The sequence below is a fragment of the Bos javanicus genome, chromosome 3 (assembly GCF_032452875.1).
Source record: "Bos javanicus breed banteng chromosome 3, ARS-OSU_banteng_1.0, whole genome shotgun sequence".
In the NCBI taxonomy this organism is placed as follows: Eukaryota; Metazoa; Chordata; class Mammalia; order Artiodactyla; family Bovidae; genus Bos; species Bos javanicus.
The window spans coordinates 42,551,775-42,572,337 of NC_083870.1; the positions used below are offsets into that span (position 1 = coordinate 42,551,775).

General features: G+C 39.1%; 1 protein-coding gene across 5 annotated transcripts in view; it reads right to left on the bottom strand.

The window, feature by feature from the left end:
* The window catches only part of LOC133244211 (craniofacial development protein 2-like), a 76,619-nt gene that overhangs the window by 19,087 nt on the left and 36,969 nt on the right, over window positions 1-20,563 (bottom strand). For 4 of the 5 annotated variants that reach the window (XR_009735332.1, XR_009735330.1, XR_009735331.1 and 1 more), the window contains exon 2: window positions 576-952. Coding sequence is in view for 1 of the 5 variants with exons in the window: in XM_061411039.1 (XP_061267023.1) it covers window positions 10,386-11,423 (1,038 nt within the window). In the remaining 4 variants the exon portion in view is untranslated. Of the gene's footprint in view, window positions 1-575; window positions 953-5,142; window positions 20,453-20,563 lie in introns of those variants that run through there. The other variant, XM_061411039.1, reaches the window with a different exon arrangement.

Below are 20,563 nucleotides of genomic sequence, written 5' to 3' on the forward strand. Positions count from 1 at the left end.
AGAGATGGATCTATCTTTGTCTCAAAGTAGTTTACAGGTTGGACTGCAAAGGACACACAGAAACCCAGTGAAAAGAGAGTAGTGTGGTAGAAAGGAGGTGGGTTCTTGGCATATGCCTGCCCATCAGCCTGCACTTCTGAGCGAGCATTCAGGGGCTGGCTGAGATGCCTGCCTCCTCCACTTCACTGGCCAGCTGGGGACAAGCAGTGCTCCCTCGAACTGTGTCCTTTTGAAGCACTCGATAGAAACTCTTCTTAATGGAGATATCAAAGATTAAAGAACAATTCTGAAACTGAATCATTTTGGAAGAAGAAAGAAAGAAAGAAAACCATCTAAGTCAATTGAAACCACCTCTGACAGAGCACCGATAGAGGACAGCTCCTTTTTTCCCAGGAACTCTTGAAGGGCTAAAGCTGCAGCAGGATAATTGCTAATTAACCCCTTTTTGTTTTCATTAAGTAAATATCTGTTAAACTTGTCACATATCCAGAGTTGTAGTTTTATTATATAAATATGGTGTAATGACCATACATGTACTCTAAGAATTTTATTACATAACAATATTATATACTTACAGTAGAAATAATGGTAGTCTACCTCATCAGGTTGTGGAAAGGATGAGAGGAGATAATAAGCATAAAGTGCTCAAAGCCATATTCCTCTCGCATCATGATTGCAATATGGTCACTACTATAATTATTGCTCTAATAGAAGCTGTTCATGTAAAGCTTTATTTCTTTGTGCAGCTACAAATACGTTTTCACGGAGATACCAGAGGCTAAATAATAACTGAGATTTGAGTAAGATCTGGAAAAAAAGGATATAATTTTGATCCAGAGGTATTTATAAGACTTCAAACCACCCCAAGACTTGGATTTCTTCTTGTTGCTGTTGTTCAGTCGCTCAGTCGTATCCAACTATTTGTGACCCCGTGGACAGCAGCACAAGAAATCTAAAGCAAGAAAGCAAGAGAATTGTAGGTGTCTTAATTCCTGAAGTTTGTGAAGAGATTTTCAATTTTGAGAATTTAGGCTTTGACAATGAATTAGGAAATTTGAATCCTGGCTCCATGACTTAATCTCTCTTCCTGAGTTTTCTTGTGCATAAAATGGAACCAATAGTTCTACCTATCTACACCTCAGGGTTGTGTTGTTATGAACAATTTTTGCAGACCCTCTGCTCTTCAGCACAATTACCCATGCGTTAAGATTTCCATGGCCTTCCCTGGTGGCCCAGTGGTTAAGAATCTGCCTGCCAACTCACAGGACATGGGTTCAATCCTTGGTCCAGGAAGATTCTACATGCTACGGGACAACTAAGCCCACGCACCACAACTACTGAAGCCCGCAAGCTGTGCAGCCCATGCTCTGCAGCAAGAGAAGACACCACAGCGAGCGCCCACACACCGCAACTAGAAAGCAGCCCGGGTCGCCACAGCTAGAGAAAGACCACACACAGCAACGAAGACGCAGCACAGTCTAAATAAATAAAGTTTAAAAAAAGGAATTCCTTAGTACCCACCTGTTGGAGAGATAGCTTCCTTAATCTTTCCTAACTCCATCATTCCCTCTTTATTTGCAAAGATCTAGGCTGACTCCTTCCATAGTCACAACATCCAAGATGCCCATGCACCTTATTTCAGTTCCTGCGGAACCTACAATGAACACCTATATGTACCCTGTTTTTCCCTTTAGAGTCAAAATGAAAAAGGAGAAAACAGAAGTGGTGGTTTCTATATAGTTATTAGCAGCTAAACAAAAACAACCAAAAATAACTTAGATACAAAAATATTTTTTAAAAGTTACTAAAAAAAGTAACAGGTTCTGGCTTCTGGAAGGAAGGAAGGAAGCAAAGTTATAATAATTGATTATATTCTACAAGGAGTAGAAATACCTTGGTCAAAAGTAAAGAAATTTGGTTGGGTCACTCCTTTTCCTGGTGGCTCAGAAGGTAAAGAATCTGCTTGAAATGTGGGAGACCTGGGCTCCATCTCTGGGTTGGGAAGATCCCCTGGAGAAGGGAACGGCTACCCACTCCAGTATTCTGGCCTGGAGAATTTCACGGACTGTATAGTTCACGGAGTCACAAAGAATCAGACATGACTGAGTGACTTTTACTCACTCACTCCCTAGAAAATGACAAGAAAACTGAGGTTCATAAAAGTTAAATGAAGAAGTAAGGATTCAAAACCAAGAAAACAAAAACAAAACACAAACAAACAAAAAGTCAGATGAGAGTGCCACTTAGCTATGTGATGGAATTCTTGCTCACTATGCCCACCTTGAAGCAAGGGAAGGGGGGTATATTACAATATCCGAAACTGGAAATACAAATATATTTTCTGAGTAAAGTTGTTAAATAGAATGATTTTTTTTTTACATAATGGGATTAATAGGATTTTGTAAGTGATCTAAAAATGCATACAATAATAATAACTGCCATTAAATTAAATGACAATGTGCTTAGTCACTCAGTCACGTCCAACTCTTTGTGACCCCATGGACTGTAGCCTGTCAGGCTCCTCTCTGTCCATGGAATTCTTTAGGCAAGAATATTGAAGTGGGTACCCTTTCCCTTCTGCAGGGGATTTCCCCAACCCAGAGACTGAACTCAGGTTTCCCACATTGTAGGAGAATTCTTTACCATCTGAGCCACCAGGGAAGCCCAAATGCCAATGTAGTAGATGTTTTTCTGAAACTGCCATCCAAGATTCATTCTCTTTTCTTCTAATAATAAACCTATACTTTTTCTCTAGGGAACAATGTTCCCTGTGCCTTTTGTCCTCATGTTTTGAATGGAATGGAGATCATCCCAGATTTTGGAGGTAGGTATGTGATCTAGGTTGGACTTACTTAAAATAATTGTTTGGGGGGCTGGAAACATGCAAATATGAATTTAATCAAGGTAAGGCCAAGACTTTGTGGATTTTTCTGAGAGGAGCTGACCCTTTTTCCTGTTAAATTGGAAATCAGTAAGATGTTAATATCACAGTAATCCAAGTCTATGCCCCAACCAGTAACGCTGAAGAAGCTGAAGTTGAACGGTTCTATGAAGACCTACAAGACCTTTTACAACTAACACCCCAAAAAAGATGTCCTTTTCATTATAGGGGACTGGAATGCAAAAGTAGGAAGTCAAGAAAAACCTGGAGTAACAGGCAAATTTGGCCTTGGAATACAGAATGAAGCAGGGCAAAGACTAATAGAGTTTTGCCAAGAAAATGCACTGGTCATAACAAACACCCTCTTCCAACAACACAAAAGAAGACTCTATACATGGACATCACCAGATGGTCAACACCAAAATCAGATTGATTATATGCTTTGCAGCCAGAGATGGAAAAGCTCTATACAGTCAGCAAAAACAAGACCAGGAGCTGACTGTGGCTCAGACCATGAACTCCTTATTGCCAAATTCAGACTGAAATTGAAGAAAGTAGGGAAAACCACTAGACCATTCAGGTATGACCTAAATCAAATCCCTTATGATTATACAGTGGAAGTGAGAAATAGATTTAAGGGCCTAGATCTGATACAGTGCCTGATGAACTATGGAATAATGTTCGTGACATTGTACAGGAGACAGGGATCAAGACCATTCCCATGGAAAAGAAATGCAAAAAAGCAAAATGGCTGTCTGGGGAGGCCTTACAAATAGCTGTGAAAAGAAGAAAAGCAAGGAGAAAAGGAAAGATATAAGGATCTGAATGGAGAGTTCCAAAGTATAGCAAGAAGAGATAAGAAAGCCTTCTTCAGCGATCAATGCAAAGAAATAGAGGAAAACAACAGAATGAGAAAGACTAGGGATCTCTTCAAGAAAATCAGAGATACCAAAGGAACATTTCATGCAAAGATGAGCTTGATAAAGGACAGAAATGGTATGGACCTAACAGAAGCAGAAGATATTAAGAAGAGATAGGAAGAATACACAGTAGAACTGTACAAAAAAGATCTTCACGACCCAGATAATCACAATGGTGTGATCACTGACCTAGAGCCAGACATCCTGGAATGTGAAATCAAGTGGGCCTTAGAAAGCATCACTACAAACAAAGCTAGTGGAGGTGATGGAATTCCAGTTGAACTATTTCAAATCCTGAAAGATGATGCTGTGAAAGTGCTGCACTCAATATGCCAGCAAATTTGGAAAACTCAGCAGTGGCCACAGGACTGGAAAAGGTCAGTTTTCATTCTAATCCCAAAGAAAGGCAATGCCAAAGAATGCTCAAACTACCGCACAATTGCATTCATCTCACATGCTAGTAAAGTAATGCTCAAAATTCTCCAAGACAGGCTTCAGCAATATGTGAACCGTGAACTTTCTGATGTTCAAGCTGGTTTTAGAAAAGGCAGAGGAACCAGAGATCAAATTGCCAACATCCGCTGGATCATAGAAAAAGCAAGAGAGTTCCAGAAAAAAATCTATTTCTGCTTTATTGACTATGCCAAAGCCTTTGACTGTGTGGATCACAATAAACTGTGGAAAATTCTTCAAGAGATGGGAATACCAGACCACCTGGTCTGCCTCTTGAGAAATTTGTATGCAGGTCAGGAAGCAACAGTTAGAACTGGACATGGAACAACAGACTGGTTCCAAATAGGAAAAGGAGTACGTCAAGGCTGTATATTGTCACCCTGTTTATTTAACTTCTATGCAGAGTACATCATGAGAAACGCTGGACTGGAAGAAAGACAAACTGGAATCAAGATTGCCGGGAGAAATATCAATAACCTCAAATATGCAGATGACACCACCCTTATGTCAGAAAGTGAAGAGGAACTCAAAAGCCTCTTGATAAAAGTAAAAGTGGAGAGTGAAAAAGTTGTCTTAAAGCTCAACATTCAGAAAACGAAGATCATGGCATCCGGTCCCACCACTTCATGGGAAATAGATGGGGAAACAGTAGAAACAGTGTCAGACTTTATTTTTCTGGGCTCCAAAATCACTGCAGATGGTGACTGCAGCCATGAAATTAAAAGACGCTTACTCCTTGGAAGGAAAGTTATGACCAACCTAGATAGCATATTCAAAAGCAGAGACATTACTTTGCCAACAAAGGTTAGTCTAGTCAAGGCTATGGTTTTTCCTGTGGATGTGAGAGTTGGACTGTGAAGAAGGCTGAGCACCGAGGAATTGATGCTTTTGAACTGTGGTGTTGGAGAAGACTCTTGAGAGTCCCTTGGACTGGAAGGAGATCCAACCAGTCCATTCTGAAGGAGATCAGCCCTGGGATTTCTTTGGAAGAAATGATGCTAAAGCTGAAACTCCAGTACTTTGGCCACCTCATGTGAAGAGTTGACTCATTGGAAAAGACTCTGATGCTGGGAGGGATTGGGGGCAGGAGGAGAAGGGGTCGACAGAGGATGAGATGGCTGGATGGCATCACTGACTCGATGGACGTGAGTCTGAGTGAACTCCAGGAGTTGGTGATGGACAGGGAGGCCTGGCATGCTGCGATTCATGGGGTCTCAAAGAGTCAGACACGACTGAGTGACTGATCTGATCTGATCTGATCTGATCTGAAGATGTTAATATAGAGGTGGTAAGAGTCAGCATTAAGAACTTCTTTCAAAATAAAGCAAATATCAAGAAAAGCAGTTGAAGAAATGCATCAAAATCAAACCTTAGAGTACTGTTTGAACCCTTAATATTAATTAATTTTTTAAAATTTTAGCCAGTTTCCTTTTCCTTCCCTCTCTTTCCCCTTCCTTCTTTTTTTTTTCTTTTTTTCCCTTCCTTCTTTCCTTTGCTTCCTATATGCCTGCAACTGAGAATGTTAATATAATCTGTTTTATGTTAGCCTGTATATACACTTTTTCTTTAACCCACACAACAAGCCTATAGCTGGGCATAATTATTCTCATCTTCTGGTCATGACTGAGGAATTCCATGGTCATGCACCTAATAAGCCACAAAGCTATAATTCAACTTCAAGTCAGTCTGATTCCAAAGCAGATGGTCTTCACTATATTCGCTGCTCTCAGAGAACAGGGCTTCTAAGGCACCAAGCCTTGAGGTTTCAGCAGCTCATATGTACTTATAATTTAAGGGCCGTGTCTGTATGACAGACGTGATGTGACAATAACACACTTGCTCTGGCCTGTGATGTGAAAATTGATTTGCTTTTGAAAATGTACTGATTCCTTGACCAGGCCTCAGTTTTTAAAATCTATTATATTGAAATATAGTTGATTTACAATGTTGTGTTAGTTTCTAGTGTATATATAGCTGCTTCTTAGAATATTACTGAAATGATTATCAAGGACAAGTCATTTATAAAATGTATTTTTTAATAATTTTTTAATTATAACTTTCTTTGGCTGTGTTGGGACTTAGTTGTGGTACATGAGATCTTTGGACCATGCAGGATACTTAGTGGCTGGTGTATGGATTCTCTAGTTGTGACACTAGGGCTTGGTAGCAGTTGTGGTTAGTGGACTTAGCTGCTCTGAGGCATGTGGGATCTGAGTTCCCTGACCAGGGATTGAACCTGTGTCCCTTGTATTGCAAGGCAAATTCTTAACCACTGGACCACAGAGAAGTCCCTAAAATGTATTTCTTTAAAGCAAATTGTATTTTCTACTTATACCCTAAAAATCAGGTGTATGTCCAAGAGAAAATTTTCATATTCATTCATCCTACAACAGACATTTAGAGATGTTTAGACATTTACAGCATATCAGGCAAGAAGCAAACAAGCAATGGAGTATCTGAACTGGGTTGCTTAGAACAAAAATTTGCTTAAAGTGGTTATACCCATTTTGGGATATATGTGTTATATCCTGTGTGGCAATGTACTACTTTGCTCTATTTGTGAAATTTCAAAGGAAGTAATTTTTTCAAAGGGTAAGAGTCTGAGAGACAGTACTGAATAAACCTCCTGTGTCTCAGTTTCCTCAACAGTAAAATGATGATAATAATGGTTTTATTATTAATATTAACTTGGTCATGCAGCATGTGGAATCTTAGTTCCCTGACCAGGAACTGAACCACTGCCCCCTGAAGTTGGAAGGGCAGAATCTTAACAACTGGACTACCAGGGAAGTCCTAGCAATACTGTTATTAGTAAGACACCACCTCCTCCTACGTTTCTCAATTAAATGAACTTCTGACTTGAAACTTAACTATTTAGTTAAGTTTGAGTATTTATTGATTAGATTTCCAAAGGATTTGATTCAATTTTCTCTTCTCTCTCACTCCCTTTCTTTCATGCACATAAAAATATGCTACATAACTTATCTCCCCCCCCCAAAAAACAAGTTATAATACATGCCCAGCATTGAAATATGTTAATTGTATTTTATCAAGGAACAAAAGATCATTGCTATACATGGTGAACAAGGAAACAGATCAATAGTTTTCATTACAAAAATACATTGTTTTAAAAATACCTCTCTTCTCAGATTTTCTGTCAATGTTAATGTAGCCTTGTGGCTTAAATAAGTTTTACAAAACAAAAGCCAGGTATCTTGAATCACTTAAAGTATGGTGACTTCAGAACAGTGATAGTATTATTGTTTAAATAACGTTATGTCACTTGCACATATTCTGTCTTTCTATCTATTTAGGGAGAAACTAGGCTAAGACAGGAGAAGGCAATGGCACCCACTCCAGTACTCTTGCCTGGAAAATCCCATGGGAGGAGCTTCTAGGCTGCAGTCCATGGGGTCGCTAACAGTCTGACATGACTGAGCGGCTTCACTTTCACTTTTCACTTTCATGCATTGGAGAAGGAAATGGCAACCCACTCCAGTGATCCTGCCTGGAGGATCCCAGAGATGGGGGAGCCTGGTGGGCTGCCGTCTATGGGGTCGCACAGAGTCGGACACGACTTAAGTGACTTAGCAGCAGGCTAAGACAATAGGGATATCTTTCAAATAAATGAAATTAGAGAAATGTTCCTTTATTCCTCTCACCATAATAGATTAGAATGGACCATTGGAATCTATTTCAAACAAATCAAAAGTCTCTAGTATATTTGTATTGAAAAGACCAAAATGTTTAAGTTGTCATCTCAGAACAGCAGATAGATTTGAAAACAAACACATTAATTTTCTAGCTTTATTGAGTTAGGTTAAATTTAGTTTAAGTGTTAGTCACTCAGTTGTGTCCAACTCTTTGTGACCCCATGAACTGTAGCCAGCCAGGCTCCTCTGTCCATGGAATTCTCCAGGCAAGAATACTGGAGTGCATAGCCATTCCCTTCTCCATGGGATGATATCCAGGTCTCCTACATTGGAGACAGATTCATTACCACCTGAGCTACCAGGGAAGCTCTCTTTAAGCTTTCAGTCAGTCAGTCAGTTCAATTGCTCAGTCACGTCCGACTCTTTGCAACGCCATGAACCGCAGCACACCAGGCCTCCTTGTCCATCACCAACTTCCGGAGTTTACCCAAACTCATGTCCATTGAGCCCGTGATGCTATCCAACCATCTCATCCTCTGTCGTCCACTTCTCCTCCTGCCCTCAATCCTTCTCACCATCAGGGTCTTTTCAAATGAGTCATCTCTTCACATCAGGTGGCTGAAGTATTGAAGTTTCAGCCTCAACATCAGTCCTTCCAATGAACACCCAGGACTGATCTCTTTTATGATGGACTGGTTGGATCTCCTTGCAGTCCAAGAGACTCTCAAGAGTCTTCTCCAACACCACAGTTCAAAAGCATCAATTCTTCAGCGCTCAGCTTTCTTTATAGTACAACTCTCACATCCATCCATGACCACTGGAAAAATCATAACCTTGACTAGATGGACGTTTGTTGACCAAGTAATGTCTCTGCTTTCTAATATGCTAAGTTGGTCAAAACTTACCTCCCAAGGAGTAAGCGTCTTTTAATTTCATGGCTGCAGTCACCATCTGCAGTGATTTTGGAGCCCAGAAAAATAAAGTCTGACACTGTTTCCACTGTTTCCCCATCTATTTGCCATGACGTGATGGGACCAGATGCCATGATCTTTGTTTTCTGAATGTTGAATTTTAAGCCAACTTTTTCACCCTCCTCTTTCACTTTCATCAAGAGGCTCTTTAGTTCTTCTTTACTTTCTGCCATAAGGGTGGTATCATCTGCACATCTGAGGTTATTGATATTTCTCCCGGCAATCTTGATTCCAGCTTGTGCTTCATCCAGCCCAGTATTTCTCATGATGTATTCTGCATATAAGTTAAATAAGCAGGGTGACAATTTACAGCCTTGATGTACTCCTTTTCTTATTTGGAACCTGTCTGTTGATCAGTTCAAACTGTTGCTTCCTGATCTGCATATAGGTTTCTCAAGAGGCAGGTCAGGTGGTCTGGTTTTCCCATCTCTCGAAGAATTTTCCACAGTTTATTGTGATCCACACAGTCAAAGGCTTTGGCATAGTCAATAAAGCAGAAATGGATGTTTTTCTGGAACTCTCTTGCTTTTTCAATGATCCAGTGGATGTTGGCAATTTGATCTCTGGTTCCTCTGCCTTTTCTAAAACCAGCTTGAACATCTGGAACTTCACAGTTCATGTAATGCTGAAGCCTGGCTTGGAGAATTTTGAGTGTTACTTTACTAGCATGTGAGAAGAGTGCAATTGTGCAGTAGTTTGAGCATTCTTTGGCATTGCCTTTCTTTGGGATTGGAATGAAAACTGACCTTTTCCAGTCCTGTGGCCACTACTGAGTTTTCCAAATTTGCTGACATATTGAATGCAGCACTTTCACAGCATCATCTTTTAGGATTTGAAATAACTCAACTGGAATTCCATCACCTCCACTAGCTTTGTTCATAGTGATGCTTCCTAAGGCCCACTTGACTTCACATTCCAGGATGACTGGCTCTAGCCTAGTGATCACACCATCGTGATTATCTGGGTCGTGAAGATCTTTTTGGACAGTTCTGCATATTCTTGCCACCTCTTCTTAATATCTTCTGCTTCTGTTAGGTCCATACCATTTCTGTCCTTTATTGAGCCTATCTCTGCATGATATGTTCCCTTGGTATTTCTAATTTTCTTGAAGAGATCTCTAGTCTTTCCCATTCTATTGTTTTCCTCTATTTCTTTGCATTGATCGCTGAGGAAAGCTTTCTTATCTCTCCTTGCTACTCTTTGGAACTCTACATACAAATGGGAATATTTTTCCTTTTCTCCTTTGCTTTTCACTTCTCTTCTTTTCACAGCTATTTGTAAGGCTTCCTTAGACAGCCATTTTGCTTTTTTGCATTTCTTTTTCTTGGGGATGGTCTTGATCCCTGTCTCCTGTACAGTGCCATGAACCTCCGTCCATAGGTCATCAGGCACTCTGTCTATCATATCTAGTCCCTTAAATCTATTTCTCACTTCCACTGTATAATCATAAGGGATTTGATTTAGGTCATACCTGAATGGTCTAGCAGTTTCCTCCACTTTCTCCAATTTAAGTCTGAATTTGGCAAAGGAGTTCATGCTCTGAACCACAGTCAGCTCCTGGTCTTGTTTTTGCTGACTGTATAGAGTTTCTCCATCTTTGGCTGCAAAGAATATAATCAATCTGATTTCGGTGTTGACTATCTGGTGATGTCCATGTGTAGAGTCTTCTCATGTGTTGTTGGAAGAGGGTGTTTGCTATGACCATGGCATTCTCTTGGCAAAACTCTATTAGCTTTTGGCCTGCTTCATTCCATACTCCAAAGCCAAATTTGCCTGTTACTCCAGGTGTTTCTTGACTTCCTACTTTTGCATTCCAGTCCTCTATAATGAAAAGGACATCTTTTTGGGGTGTTAGTTCTAGAAGGTGTTGTAGATCTTCACAGAACCATTCAGCTTCAGCTTCTTCAGTGTTACTGGTTGGGGTATAGACTTGGATTACTGTGATATTGAATGGTTTGCCTTGGAAACAAACAGAGATCATTCTGTTGTTTTTGAGATTGCACCCGAGTACTGCATTTCGGACTCTTTTGTTGACCATCATGGCTACTCCGTTTCTTCTAAGGGATTCCTGCCCACAGTAGTAGATATAATGGTCATCTGAGTTAAATTCACCCATTCCAGTCCATTTGAGTTCGCTGATTCCTAGAATGTTGACATTCACTCTTGCCATCTCCTGTTTGACCACTTCCAATCTGCCTTGATTCATGGACCTAACATTCCAGGTTCCTATGCAATATTGCTCTTTACAGCATCGGACCTTGCTTCTATCACCAGTCACATCCACATCTGGGTATTGTTTTTGCTTTGGCTCCATCCCTTCATTCTTTCTGGAGTTATTTCTCCACTGATCTCCAGTAGTATATTGGGCAACTACTGACCTGGGGAGTTCCTCTTTCAGTATCCTATCATTTTGCCTTTTCATACTGGTCATTGGGTTCTCAAGGCAAGAATACTGAAGTGGTTTTCCATTCCCTCCTCCAGTGGACCACATTCTGTCAGACCTCTCCACCATGACCCGCCCATCTTGGGTGGCCCCACACTGCATGGCTTAGTTTCATCAAGTTAGACAAGGCTCTGGTCCATGTAATTAGGTTGAATAATTTTCTGTGATTATGGTTTCAGTGTGTCTGCCCTCTGATGCCCTCTCACAACACCTACTGTCTTACTTGGGTCCCATGTCCAAGAAGCAGTGGCTGCGTGGGCGCAGGAGGGCTGAGAGGAGCTACTCCATGTTCAAGATCAGGAGGGGCGGCCGGTGAGGAGATACCCCTCGTCCTAGGTAAGGAACAGCAGCTGCGCTTTGCTGGAACAGCCGTGAAGAGATACCCCACGTCCAAGGTAAGAGAAAATAATGCTAGATTTATAAAATAAAAATCTCCATAAAAAGACTTTAGTGATAAGAGAAATATTAAAAGTAAAAACAACTATTCATCCTTGATGTTTCTTTACTAGTAACATATGCTGCTTCTGCTGCTGCTGCTAAGTCACGCTTCAGTGGTGTCCGATTCCGTGCGACCCCATAGACGGCAGCCCACTAGGCTCCCCCATCCCTGGGATTCTGCAGGCAAGAACACTGGAGTGGCTTGCCATTTCCTTCTCCAATGCATGAAAGTGAAAAGTGAAAGTGAAGTCTCTCAGTCGTGTCCGACTCTTAGCGACCCCATGGACTGCAGCCTACCAGGCTCTCCATGGGATTTTCCAGGCAAGAGTACTGGAGTGGGTCGCCAGTGTCTTCTCCACCTAGTGACATATAGACAACCATAAAATTCAGATTCTTAATATAAATTTATGAACTAGAGGTGAATCACTTAGGCATATACAAATTGCTAGATAAATGCCAGGAAGATGTTATAATGCTAGAGAGTAGTTCTTTATATCACTGTTTCACTATTTTAACTATATTTAACTATATTATTCTAACATCTTATCAGCTCAAATGCAATACTAAGTATTATGTTGCATGTCACTCTATACTTGATGTTAAATTAATCATAATGATTAATTATAGTATTTGGCATCATTTGTTATTTTTTTCAACATAATTAAAATTCATACAATTTTCACACAATAGTAGGATACAAATTCAAGTTCCCATAGACCATAAACTAGGAGACACTGGATCATATCCAGGGACATAAAACAAGGTGCAAAAATGTTCATGATCTAAAGGTATTGAAATCATACAGAGTCTGTTCTCTTATTACTTTGGGATTATGTCAGAAATCAATATTATCAAAAGATATTTGAAAATAACACATATTTTCAAATGCAATGTGACATTGACCAAGAGAGATATTTGATTTAACCATTAAAAACCTCAATAAAGTTATAAGACTGAAAAAATACAGAGGGTGATTGCAGAGAAGAAAGCACTTAAATGAGGAATTAATATCAAAATGAGAAACTAATATCAAAGATAGTTTTAAAAATCCCATGTATATGGAAATTAAATGTCCACTTTAAATTATGGCTGTATCTAAGAAGCTGTAACAAGGAAAATTAGAAAGTATTTGTAACAGAATAAAAATGAAAAGAAAAGTTACCAGAATTTGTTGCATGCAGCTGAAGCTGCTCAATGTTTAGTCTTGAGTAAGATATGAAAACAGGTAATGGACAATAGCATAAAGTTTTGTGAAATTTGACAAAATTTGTACTTTAGTTAGTAATAGTATGTCACATGTTAATTTCCTGTTTGTTTTTTTTACAACATAATATTTCTTTATATTCTCAGAATTGGTTTATAAATTCCAAGCCTCATTCAAAATTTTTTAATCACTAAGATAATAAATTTTCTAGATTTTAGCAGTAATACTAGATGCCAAAATATATGGAAATATATCAAAGTTTGGAGAGAATATAAATTAGAAATCTACCATTCTATTCATACTAAGTCAAACAAGTGAAATCAAAAGGTCATAAATTTTTTAGCTAGGTAAAAATTAATAAATTTTCTAAAATATGCATATTGTATTACACATACTATTTATATATATGTATTCAAAAGCCTTTCTAATACACTTGATAAAGACTTGAGAAAGAACAACAATGACAATAACAACAAAAAAGAGACGGAGAAATTGGAAAACATAAACTAAATGCAGATACTTTTTAAGGTTTTTATGGACTTGATGAGCTGAACACTCAGTTTAGCTTCAGTGACACAATTATAAGATTTTTTAATCACACAATTATTCTTTCAAAATTGAATGTGTCTGTACAAATGTCCAGTGTAGACAGCTGTCCAAACAATAAGAATTCTATGTATCAAGACAGGTGCTGTCATTACCCTGCAAATCCATAACACAAGTGTTCATTTATAAAAGATTTGAAAGAAAAAGACTAAACATAAAAAATAAATAATTAAATATCTTGGTAGGAAAATAGAGCAATGAATTTCAATTTATCACATGCACAAAAAACTTTAATATATAGTCTGAAGAAAATTATAGACCTTTGTCCACTGCTGTGGAAGTATTTTGATACCACATAATAATACCTGATTTGAGAAATTTATTTCAGCTAACTAAGAAGTTCAGGACACTGCTTCACAGTGTTACTAAGAATTACTTGGTACATTTACAAAACCTGAAGAATCAACCTAATTTACAAATTTTGAGACAAGAGCTACTTCAGGGCAAGAACAAACTTACTTATCATGGTTTTGCCAGTATCTCTCTGAGGCTACTGAATGTATTCGGCTCTGAATGCATGAAGGAGCATGCCTGACTGAAGACCTACCCTACTGGAAGAAAAGTTGTAGCGTGGTCAGCTTACACTGTCCCATTGGCTTAAAATCAATGGCCAGGTGATCAAAAGCAGTTCTCAATTAGGGGTGATATGCCCCCCACAGTAAATTTGACAGTACCTGCAGTCATTTTGGGGTGTCACAACTGACAAGGGTGCTGTCATCGAGGAGGTAAAAGCTTGGGATACTGCCAAACATCCCATAATGCCCAGGTCGGCTCCACCCAACAGAAATCTGTCTGGCCCAAAATGTCAATACTGCTAAGTTAAGAAATCCCTAATATTCAGAAGTTAACTGAATATTAATGACAGCATTAGACAGTCATCCAGAGCCAAATCCACCAAACCCTACCTTGTTTAAATAAAAATGTTTCATTATAGAGTTGAGTACTCATTTTCCAAAAAGGAAAAGCTACTGAAATGGAAATGTGGAAGTAAAATGAAAAGCCTTCCATGTTCTCTTAGCTAATGGACAATATTTCACACATCTTTGTATTTATCATCAAATGTGTTATTTAGGAACTGTGGTTAAACATAAGTTACAATGGAATGCAAACACAGACATTTCATCTCTCCTAAAAAATACACACTCATTATTGGCATGAGAATACGGAAACAGGAAAGGTAAAGATGTTCATGGATATAGTTAACATCTCTTGAGTGCTTTCAATCTGTCAAGGACTATATTAAGTGCTTTCCCTGGGTTTTCATGTAACTGGTTAAGTTCTATCAATTTCAGAAATTAAGTGTTCCAGTAAGAACACTATTAGCTCATTTACTTAAAGTTGTATTGTAATTTATCTTCTACATATTTCTTTCCTCCTCTAGACTGTGAGATCTTCTGGAGGACACAGTCCCTTTTCTTATTCATCGTTTTATCCCCAAGGGCCTAGCACCTTATCACAAAATAGTGCATTCATTAGAGGTTTGTTACATGAATAAAGGTATCACTATTCAGTAAATCTTTCTCTTCATGGACTAATATTTACAAAATACTCTTATATATATGTTTGTCTATCAAATACCACTGTGAGAAAGTTAGATAAAAAGTTTCTGCCCTCTGAGTTTCTGTATTATAGGGAATAAGGGAGAAGAGAAAAAAGAGTCATTTTCCTTCCTTCTAAATGTCACAATAAAAAATAATATATAAATTATTATTGTAACCAAGAAATACTGATAATTGTATAGGTCTGCCCAAACTGGATGGAGAGTATATGCTTTCAGAGTATGGACTGGGTGAGTAAACACAAAATGTAACACCTTCCAATTTTTTCAACACAAACTATTTCTGTGTTTCTTAGATGAGAAAAAAAGGCCTGTGGAATGGTCTCTGGTCACTTTGAGCTAGTCTCCAACAGCAGATCCTTCTGTTTGCTACCCAGTGAATGGAAAGACCCCAAGATGGGCTGCCAGAGAGCTGCAACACATGCAAAGCACTTGCAGTCCCTCTTGTTTTCTTATTTTTCCTGTTTTCATTGGCAGAATTTTTTCCCTGCCCAAAGCAGAACTGCAAATGAAAGCAGCTGCCCAAAGTGGAAGAAGTTCAAAGACCAGGGAAGAAAGAGAAATGAGGTGGGGTCAAATGAGGAAAGCAACTGAGGACAACAAGAAGACTCTTGGCAGCTCCGCCTGGTACAAAAGTCTAAAACAGAAAACATACCAGGGGACAGATGGACGGGTGGCAGCCATGGGCAAAGTGATGCACCCATAGGCTTTCAAGTGACAACTGAGCATCACACTTTTACACAGACTCACAAGCTCTTAATGCTCCCAGGGTGAGAAGTATTTCTAAATGCTTTTCTCTGAACTTCTGGTGGTTACTCTTTGGGTATCTGTCATATATTCATTCATGTTTCTGAATCATGCCACAGATGAAAATCTATTTGAAATCATGGTATGAATTTCTTCTTTTGTTTTATAACTTAAAAGTCTTCAAGGAAATATAGGTATGGTTATTTTGGAATCTAAATTCAATTCAATTTAGAAAAATGAATATATATCCTAGCTTTTTTTTTTTTTAGCTATGAGGTTTAGTGCTTTTTTAGATATTAAAATTTAATCTTGAAATTTTTATAATAAGATTATCATTAAAATATTGTAATTACTTTCTTTTGAGGAATAACTTAAAGAAATAAAACAAATACAACTTTTAGGGCATTTCAGAATGTATTTTTTTAATGGATTTAAAGAATATATAAATATTTCACTATACTTTAAGACTTTTAGCAGACTTTTATGCAAATTATTTTTATATACTTATAATTCAATGCCAAATATATACGAATTACAGCATGCTGGAATTTCAAAACAGATTGGAAAAATCCATAAGAGTGGACAGATTCTCAGAAACAACTTGTTTGAATATATTTGCAAGTTCACATATCTACGTTGTTAGCACAAAAATTATTCTAAAAGAATATATTTACAAGTAAGAACAACTATGAAATAAGACCTACAATTATTTAATCTATGTAGAAATTTCAGGAACGTAACTGTAGAATAGCAGACACTTTTTACAGACTAACTGCCAAATCTAGAAGCCTTTTCTTTCAGTCAACACTTTCCCACCATCGTGAGAACCATTTCTCATTAACAACCAAATTGTTTTCAGATGCTGTGCTATAAGGGGTTTCCTTAGAAACCGTTTGGTAAAAGACTGTGGCTTTCTTCCATAGAAATCTCAGCAGTGAAAAGGCAGATTTTCTGGCATAAATCAAACCCAATTTCTAGGGTTCACTAAACCCTTTCTCCTCAAAATAATGTTTTGTGACTTGATCTTAGCAGTTTATAGCACATGCAGGAGAGCTGTTGTGAGCCAGTTTTAAATGAATTTTATTCTACTTCTTTTGTCATTCAATAGAAATCACTCCCAGGGCTTGTTATACCTTGATGAAGGTTTGACCGCACAACTAATGAATAAAATAGTACATTTTACTGTATGGAAAATTCTGGTATTTTTTTCCCCACTAAGTTTGCCCAAGAGAATCAATCTTTGTATTATTAGGGTACTATTATTTGTTCTGTTCTGATTTCAGAGTTGTTCCTATAACTATGTGCATGTATGCATGCGTGCTCATTTGCTTTAGTTGTGTCTGACTCTTTGTGACCCTATAGGCTGTAGTCCACCAGGCTCCTCTGTCCATGGGAGTCTCCAGGCAAGAATACTGGAATGGGTTGCCATGCCCTCCTCCAGGGGATCTTCCTGACCCAGGGATCAAACCCCCATCTCCTGCACTGGCAGGTGAATTCTTTATCACCTGAGTCACCTGGAAAGCCAGTATATACAATATATACTTTTTAAAATAGAAATTGGACAATAAAGTTTTTTGTACTAAAAACGTAGATATTTCAACTGGCTAGTTCAGTTCAGTCGCTCAGTCAAGTCCAACTCTTTGTGACCCCGTGGACTGCATAAGTATAGACTAATTAATGTTTCAGGAAGTTTCTAGTTGTGTACAAATTCATAAGAAACACTCCATAAATAAGCATATGTATCAATCATGTCTCAAGTGTGGGACTTGGCAGAGTACTTTAAATGGAAACCTAAAATTACTACTGGGATGGAATTATGTTTTTCCATGTCTCCATATCTTTCACATACATTGTACTCTTTGCCAACAATGTGCACCTCCCTCCCAAACAAACTTTATTCCTTCTTCAGATTCTGTTCAACCATCTCCTCATTCAACCGTTCATTTGTTCAATTAACTTTTACTAAGCACCCATTATTTGCTTGATTCTATACTAGATGCTGGGGGTGAATAAGGCAGACAGTGTCCTATCTTCATGAACTGATGGTCGATTGTAAATTATTCCTCTGTCCCTGAATTCCTAAGACAAAAACAAATACTTCCATCTTGGTGTGACCATTATCAATCTAGCAAGTATCTAACAGCATCTACTAAGTACTAGGCGCTCGCCATGTCATAGTACATTTATTTGTGAACCTGCTTCACCTATTTCTTGCCTGGAAAATTCCATGGATGGAGGAGCCTGGTAGACTGCAGTACATGGGGTTGCTAAGAGTCCGACACGACTGAGCGACTTCACTTTCACTTTTCATTTTCATGCATTGGAGAAAGACATGGCAACCCACTCCACTATTCTTGCCTGGAGAATCCCAGGGACAGGGGAGCCTGGTGGGCTTCCATCTATGAGGTCGCACAGAGTCGGACACAACTGAAGCGACTTAGCAGCAGCAGCAGCAGCTTCACCTATTTGACTGTGAGCTCTTTAAAGAAAGAGCCTTTATATCTCTTTGCATTCCAAACTAACACAATTCCTGGAATTTAATGGGTACAAAGTAAATGCTTGCTGAATAAATGATTGAATTAAACTAAAATATTCTAGCTAACAGGCTAGAATGTTATAACAGGCTTTCTTCTGTTTGAAAACTATCCATAACGTATCATAGTTTTACAGAAGTATTGGCCCTGAAATGCTAAAAAATCAGCCAAACATTGTGAAAGATAAAAATCTAAAAATGGCTGAGCTGTTCTAAGAACTGTGGCAACTAGAGGCCCCACCAAAATACCAAGCATGTCTTTCTCAAGATTAAATAATAAGCCTATAGCATGATCCACTTAATTTCAAAAAATAATTCAAAATAGAAATTGGTCTATTAATAATTAAGTGACACAAGTCTTGTGGACATTTGATTTGAGGATATTTGAATTAAAAATGGATAACTTGCTTCCAAACGCATCTCACTGGGAATAAATGCCCTAAACCCCTACTATAATCTGTAAAACCCTATAAGATTTGCCAGCCTGCCCCATCTCTCTGACCTCTCATTCCCTGCCTCTCTCCCCTTTCTACCAGACTAACCTCCTTGCTATTCCTTGAATATCCAAGCAGTTCTGCCTTGGACCTTAGTACCTGTCCACCCTGCTGGGATCTTTCTTCCTCAGATACTTTCAGGGCAGACTCTCTCTTGCCTTCAGGTCTCTGCTCAAATGTCAGCTTTTCAGTGAGCCTTTCCTTGACATCGTATCTCAAACAGCAGGCCCACACCCTCTACTCCCAACCACTCCCTAACTTCCTTGCTGTTGTTGTTTAGTTGCTAAGTCAGGAATGACTCTTTTGCAATACAGTGGACTGTAGCCTACCAGCCTCCTTTGTCCATGGGATTTCCCAGGCAAGAATACTGGAGTGGGTCGAAGCCATCTCCTGCATGGGCAGGTGGATTCCTCACCACTAAGCCACCAGGGAAGCCCTTGATGATGTAGTAATCTATTCTAAAGTGAAAGTGAAAGTTAGTCACACAGTAGTGTCCAGCTCTTTTTGATCCCATGGACTGTAGCCCGCCAGGCTCCTCTGTCCTTGGAATTCTCCAGGCAAGAGTACTGGAATGGGTTGCCATTTCCTTCTCCAGGGGATCTTCCTGACCCTAGAATCTATTCCAAAGCACTAGTGATATTCATAGGCTATAGGAGCCCCCTGTTCCTCCTCTCCTCCATCTTCCTTGGGTCTGAAGGTACTTCATAGGAAACTTTTAGCCTTGAGTTGAATGGATTTTGTCTTTCAAACAGACTAGATATATCGTGATATCTCTTTGCTGTTTGGAGGTTCTAGCAGTTATCCCTGGATACTCCCCTGATGTTCTCCTTTGTCCTGCATGACCCCTGAAAAGAACCAATGAATCATTCCTGAGGGGAGGGAGAGAGAGGCCTGAGGCCTTACGTCTTGAACAACTCCAGAAGGTTAGGGGGAAATTGTGTCAACCTTAACCAAAATGACTTTATTGAATCTGAAGAATCAGTTCAGTTCAGTTCAGTTCAGTCACTTAGTCGTGTCCAACTCTTTGCAACCCCATGAATCGCAGCACGCCAGGCCTCCCTGTCCATCACCAACTCCTGGAGTTCACTCAGACTCACGTCCATCGAGTTGGTGATGCCATCCAGCCATCTCATCCTCTGTCGTCCCCTTCTCCTCCTGCCCCCAATCCCTCCCAGCATCAGAGTCTTTTCCAATGAGTCAACTCTTCGCATGAGGTGGCCAAAGTACTGGAGTTTCAGCTTTAACATCATTCCCTCCAAAGAAATCCCAGGGCTGATCTCCTTCAGAATGGACTGGTTGGATCTCCTTGCAGTCCAAGGGACTCTCAAGAGTCTTCTCCAACACCACAGTTCAAAAGCATCAATTCTTCGGCACTCAGCCTTCTTCACAGTCCAACTCTCACATCCATACATGACCACAGGAAAAACCAAAGCCTTGACTAGATGGGCCTTTGTTGGCAAAGTAATGTCTCTGCTTTTGAATATGCTATCTAGGTTGACATAACTTTCCTTCCAAGGAGTAAGTGTCTTTTAATTTCATGGCTGCAGTCACCTGAAGAATAGAAGATAACATTTAAAAGACAATTAAATGTGGCACTAGTTGCTCTTCAAAAAATAAAAGTGCATGACTATATTTTCAGTTAAAGGAAGAATAAATAAGATT